This window comes from Cyprinodon variegatus, unplaced genomic scaffold (genome assembly GCF_000732505.1).
Source record: "Cyprinodon variegatus isolate N-32 unplaced genomic scaffold, C_variegatus-1.0 Scaffold486, whole genome shotgun sequence".
Taxonomy (NCBI): domain Eukaryota; kingdom Metazoa; phylum Chordata; class Actinopteri; order Cyprinodontiformes; family Cyprinodontidae; genus Cyprinodon; species Cyprinodon variegatus.
The window spans coordinates 91935-98642 of NW_015150939.1; the positions used below are offsets into that span (position 1 = coordinate 91935).

Sequence of the window (6708 nt, forward strand, 5' to 3'; positions counted from 1 at the left end):
CGGCGTCTAAATTCAGTGAATTTAGACGCCGAATTTAAGACAGTGAAATAGAGCCAGTTGAATTTCAGGAGGCTGAAATTATTGAGTTTGAATTTTGAAAGGTTGAAATTTTTTTATATGCAGATTTTTTTAACACTCAAAAAGTAAACTGAAAAATAAGTATTGAAAATGTAATCACTTTGAAATAGTAATGTGAATTTTTAGCTTGAAGAGAAAATAACAAATGAAATTTCAACTGTATAGAAATAATGACAATGAATTTTTGTAGGTCAAAAATGTGTTCTGAATATATTTTAACACTGAAACAGTAAGTACAAACATACAACATTTAAATTTCAGTGGCATTTTTAACTCACATCCCAGCGACACAGATTTACTTCCATATTGCTGCCATTTAATTAACAAAACATATACATTTTTTTTTACTTACTTAACATTTAAGAGTTCTTCCTTCCCTAAGAGGATTAATCATTCAACTTTAAACTAGCCCCAGGAAGCATGATCATAATTAGAGAAAGCTTTATTGTTGGCTAGTGTTTTATATGAATCAGAAATTTGATTTAGTGAAAAGGTGCTACACAAAGACAAACATACAGATGATACGACTTAATAAGTACAAATATATTTTTTATGTGAAATAAAAATTACAAGTTGATTTGGAATGTAATGAAACTTAAGAAAATAAAATCACCAGAGGAAGAATAATGTGGCAGATATTAAAAATCATTTAGTTCTCAATCCTTTTTTTTTTTTTTTTTCTTAGCACCAATTTTACAATATGCCATCTCAAGGCTCGTAACAGAGACAATTCAATCAGATAATCCAATCAGATTGGTCAAACATTTTTATCGACTCAATGGCTTTGCAGGATTTGCTCCTTCTGGATGAGCAGGTGGTCACAAAAGATGTTCTTTGCATTTTGTCATTGAACCTACATCTATCCTTCATTCTAAGCATGCATACATTGACAGTGGAGAGAAAAAAAATCCCTTTTAACAGGAAGATACCTTCAGCAGAACCAGAGCGAGGTGAGCGGCCATCTGCCGAGGCCAACTGGGATTCAAGTAGACAGAAGCAAACATAAAAGCGGAACACAGTAGCATTGCTCTATAAATACTTCCCATGTTAGAAAACGTAATGGTAAACTAGCTCAAAGTTGGCTCTTTCTGGGAAAGAAACACTTAAACTAACAAACATATTAACGGGTTTTCAAATCAAAAGGAAAACAGAGAGGGTTTGAAATATGATGAGGAAAATATACAACAACAGTATAGAATTGAGTTTTAACAGTAATTACATGTGCTGAGAAATTGATATTGTTTTCCATGGAAAAGAGTTACTAGGGGAAATGAGCCTTGTTAATGGGGTCAGCTGCAGGTGGGAGGAAGATGGCTCTGTGGCTCTAAGCTTTGGTCCTGATGGACTACAGACTTTGTCAGGGGAGAGAATCTGGCACACTTTTCTCCCAGGGTGGGAGGGGCCAGCTTTAATTTAATGGACATTGGCTGCTGCCAATGTCTATTAAATTTTTAATTTTTAATTTCTAAAAATATTTAGAAATATTTCTCTGTACTAAAACAGTTTTAGATACTCCACAGATTTATGGCAATTACATCAAAATATCAGCACAAAATATTTACAAGTAGTCTAGATCTTAAAGGTTCAGTGCTCTGGTAACTGATGTGAAGAACTCAGTTTACATCAACCATAGCTGTTTCTTGTAAAACCTTCAATACGTCTGAACCCAATTCCCTCCTGTGGGGTTTCCATCCTCTCCTGAAAAAGCAGAGAGAAAGTATTAAAAAAATAACAGAACATATTGAATAACAATAAAATACAAATATTATATAATCGAAAAATCAAAGCCATTAGCCATTGTTTTTTTACAGCAGATACTGGCTGAAACAAAGTGAACTTTAAATTAATGCTAAATTGAGAAACATATTTACCCAACGGTTTGGTAACAAAAAACATGTTTTCGTACAAACATCATTACAGAATATAAGGTGAAGGTCAGTTAATGCTTAACTCTTTACCCACCAGTGTATTATGAATAAGATACCGGCCTGTGCAAGCATTTTTTTTTTTATTATTTTCACTTATCTGTAAAGGCTAACTAAAAATATATTTGCAGTATATAAACACCTAATGAAAGGCTGGAATCTAACATTTTAAAAACACAAATATCTTTCTTTAATTAAAGAAACATTATGTCAGTTTGAATATTGAGCGTTTTCACTGAAAAGCAACATAAATTCAGGAAATAGCATTATTATCCAAGCAATCTATTTGATAACACCACCTACATCACCCTGAATGTCAGGGGGCACCAAAGCTTGTACAATTCAATTCAGTTTATTTATATAGCGCCAAGGCTGTTGTTGAATGGGATTCCTACTGACAGTGCACCGCCCATATCTGGGGGTCTGAGTGGGTCAGACAGAAATAATATTAGAAGGCAGGATGGTAATCTGCGGGAACTGACTGCACTGATTAAGTTTTCAGGTGCATTTTCCCACTTAGAACATATTAAAACTACTTTACTATAGCTGCAAGGGAAAAAAGGATAGGATAGCTCCGCCCAATCCTCATCAGACCCACTTTCCACCACGCAGCCGGAGCCTTGATTCAGTAAGCATTAAAGAGGAAACAATCGCTCGTTACAAAGACCCCAGACATATCTGTGCCAAGGGAGGCTTCCATTTAACAAAGTAGATAAGTAACAGCCCAGGGTTCTGGCACTAATACCTGAAAAGGAGAGAGCCAAGGTATTTAAAAAATCTAGATCTGGATTGTGACCTCTTGCCTGCTGAACGAGCATTGGTAGTTTGGTGGTGTTTACAGTCAGATGGGTTTGAACGGGAACACCGTTTTTTCTTACACTGGGCCCTTGATTTTACGTTATTACATCATGTTCTACTCACCCATATGAGTTTTGTGTCATTTGGAGCTGTCCTGAAGATATTCGGTTTTGAAATCCAAGTTTTTCTATGGGCATGACTTGAAGGCACAAACTAAACTGTTCATAATTTATTCATTATGGTAAGCCAACATTCATAACATGTAGGCGAATCACAGTCTCCCAGACGTCCGTGGTTATATTTTTTATATTTATATATTTTTTAAAACAAAACGGAGTGTGTATGACGTCATCCGTGCGCGCCGGCTACCATTCATTCATTCTGTCCGCTGAACTGCAGCTAGTTTTACTCACATGCATGGAAGATGTCTAGTGCTACTACCACAGATGAACTCGCTCTAGAGATGAAACTGAACGATTCAGATTAGGTAGCTGAATGAATATAAGGAGTAGAGCGTAGCCACCTGTGGCCCGGGCTGCCTTTCACAACTCCAGTGAAGCGCGCGGATGACGTCATACACACTCCACTTTGTTTTTAAAAATATAAACATAAAAATATAACCACGGATGTCTGGGGGACAGTGATTCACCTACATGTTTTGAATGCTGGCATACCATAAAGAGTAAATTATGAACAGTTTAGTTTGTGCCTTCAAGTCGATGCCCATGGGAAGATGTTACTTGGATATACCAAAACCGGATATCTTCGTAACAGCTCCAAATGACACAAAACTAATATGGGTGAGTAGAACATGATGTAATAACGGAAAATCCCAAACAGGCCATTGACCTGGAGAGTAATTCTGTCTATGGTCAGCTTATTCTACGACCCTCTGGGATTCTTGCTCCTGTCATCTTCATAGCTAAAAGGATACTTCAAGATCTGTGTCAGAGATCTGTGGATGGGATGATGCTATTCCATCAGATATTGCTCAAGAGTGGATAAGGTGGGTGGAAGAACTGCATCTGTTGAACAACATCAGCATCAGACGATGCTTCAAACCTACTGAATTTGGAGAAACAACACCTGCTCAGTTTAATCACTTTGCAGATGAAAGTAAGAAGGGTTATGGGGTTGTTACCTATTTGCTCCTGCACAACTGTCTCTTGCAGGCACACAGTTCCTTCATAATTGGGAAGTCAAGAGTGGCACCTTTAAAACCAGTCACAAATCCCATATGAATTTGACAGGGGCTGTTCTAGCAGTTTGCATGGACAGACTTTGGAGAAGAGAGCTGAGGTTAAATCTTTTGGACTCAGTGTTTTGGACAGACAGCGCCTCAGTATTCACATACATCAATAACAAGACTACTAGCTTTCGTGTTTTTGTGGTCAACAGAGTGTCTGAGATTCTCAAGTCTTCTGGAGTCTCACAGTGGAGGTACGTGAACACAACACATAACCCTGAAGACCTTGCCTCCAGAGGTATGAAGGTAAAACCTTTTTCTGTGTGAAACTAAATGGTTATCTGGTTCTACATTCCTTACACAGCCAGAGACAGATTGGCCTGTTAACCCAGATAACTTGCAGGAACTTTCATATGAAGACCAGGAAGTCAAGATGTGTGCCTCTGTGGTTGTCTCATTTACACATAATCATGATCATCCTTTGGATTCCTTGATTCATCATACCTCATCCTGGAATCGTCTTGTCAGAGTGATGAGTGGGATATTGCAGTTCAAAACATTGCGCTTACATTGCAAAATGAACAACACCCATTTCCGGCTTGCATCGAATACAACTCAGTCTAAAAGTGCTCATTCTAGAGTTGAGTTCTGTAATGACCTTCTCTCATTGGGAGAGATTGAGGATGCTGAGAGGCAAATAATCAAGTTTTGTCAGAGGAAAAGATATGCTGAAAAAATCTCCTGTCTCCAAAAAGGGGAGAGTGTGAAGCAAAGAAGTCACATATACAGTCATGGCCAAAAGTTTTGAGAATGATTAAAATGTTAATATTTAAAAAGTCAACTGCTTCAGTTTTTATAACGGAAACTTGCATATACCCCAGAATGTTATAAAGAGTGATCAGCGTAAGAGCAAATAATTGCAAAGTCAATATTTGCCTAGACAATGAAGACGAGGTGAGCGCTACCACCAGTCTTGTCTTTTGCTAACTGTGAAGCATCCTGAAACCATTCATGTGTGGGGTTGCTTCTTAGCCAAGGGAGTCGGCTCTCTCACAGTCTTACCTAAAATCACAGCCATGAATAAAGAATGGTACCAGAATGTCCTCCGAGAGCAACTTCTCCCAACCTTCCAAGAGCAGTTTGGTGATGAACAATGCCTTTTCCAGCTTGATGGAGCACCTTGCCATAAAGCAAAGGTGATATCTAACCGGCTCAGGGAACAAATCATAGAGATTTTGGGTCCACGGCCTGGAAACTCCCCTGATATTAATCCCATTGAAAACTTGTCAATCATCAAGAGACAGGTGGACAAACGAAAACCTAGGAATTCTAATAAAATGCAAGCATTGATTGTGCAAAAATGGGCAGCTATCAGTCGGGATTTGGTCCAGAAGTTGATTGAGAGTATGCCAGAGAGAACTGCAGAGGTCCTGAAGAAGAGGGGTCAACACTGCAAATATTGACTTCATGCATTAACTCATTCTAACTTTCATTTAAAGCTTTTGTTACTCATAAGATGATTGCAATTGTATTACTGTATGTGATGACAACATCTGACATACACACATGAAAACCAGAGGGCAGCAGATCATGTGAAAATATTATATTTGTGTTATTCTCCATACTTTTTGCCATGACTGTACAAGTTGAATCCTGTTCTGGAGGATAACGTGCTGCGTGCTGGAGGACGTCTCAGCAAGGCTGTCGTGTCGGAAGATTCCAAACATCCTATCATAATGTTGGGATCTGGAGGTCTGTCCAACTTTCTCCAGCAAAGGGGGCCCTAGGTCTCCTGGAGCTGAGCTGACGACCACACCTGCGGCTCATTAGTCATCAGGAGACCAGCATATAAGCAGCGGCAGGACTACACTCCAGTGCCAGAGTGTTAAGCCAGTTATGGTTAGCTAAGCCTGAGCCAACCAGCCTGACTGATTCTCTGACTCCCCTAAAACCAGAATCTGAATCTAAGTTTTTGTCCTCTCTGCTTCTTAGGAAGAAACCTGACTGAACTCTGGAACTCTGGAAGAGTTTCTCAGCTGAAACCTGCCTGCCAGCTCTCAGGAGCTCATCTGATGAACCTAACTGTCTGAACCTGCCTGTCCGCTCTCAAGAAGAGAATCGGAGGAAACCCTGGACCTGATACTGATAAGTCTGAAGTCGAGCCCTGCCGTTGCTTAGCCCTCTGCCAACTATTAGCCTCTGGACCCTCCTGGTTCCCTCCCTCAGCTGCTAAACCTGAATCACGTCACAGGTACAGACCTGCTCAATTCCTCTGACAAGATCAACCGCATCCTGGCTAACCAAACTGTCCCTCTCTACAGAGAACCCTGTGTGACCAGTCCCGGATCTGTTACCCAGCATCTGTGCTTTAACGTTGTCTTTGTTTTAATAAACAGTCAAACTTCATCAGTCTCCGTTGTGTTCTGCATATGGGTTAGAAACCTGAATCCCATCATAACACATATTTCCTAAGACCTTTACATTGCTGATCTCATTCTTCAGCATATCCATAAAAGTGTGGGTTATGGGGGTAGGAACAACATACTCTCAAAGCTGCATCAGAAATATTGGATTCCTGTTGCTGGAGCCTTGATTGCAAACATCCTGTTGAGGTGTGTGACCTGCAGACGGCTCCACAGAGCTACAGGCCAGCAGCAAATGGCTGACTTGCCTGAAAGCCAGAGATGGGAAGTAACGAAGTACAAATACTTCGTTACTGTA

General features: G+C 39.6%; 1 protein-coding gene across 3 annotated transcripts in view; it reads right to left on the bottom strand.

Annotated features, from left to right (window-relative positions):
* Positions 1 to 307: 307 nt before the first annotated feature.
* LOC107094497 (CD48 antigen-like) overlaps positions 308 to 6708 on the bottom strand; it is a 42127-nt gene continuing 35726 nt past the window's right edge. For all 3 annotated transcript variants that reach the window (XM_015390123.1, XM_015390121.1, XM_015390122.1), the window contains one exon: positions 308 to 1776. Coding sequence is in view for 1 of the 3 variants with exons in the window: in XM_015390122.1 (XP_015245608.1) it covers positions 1730 to 1776 (47 nt within the window). In the remaining 2 variants the exon portion in view is untranslated. The remainder of the gene's footprint in view (positions 1777 to 6708) is intronic.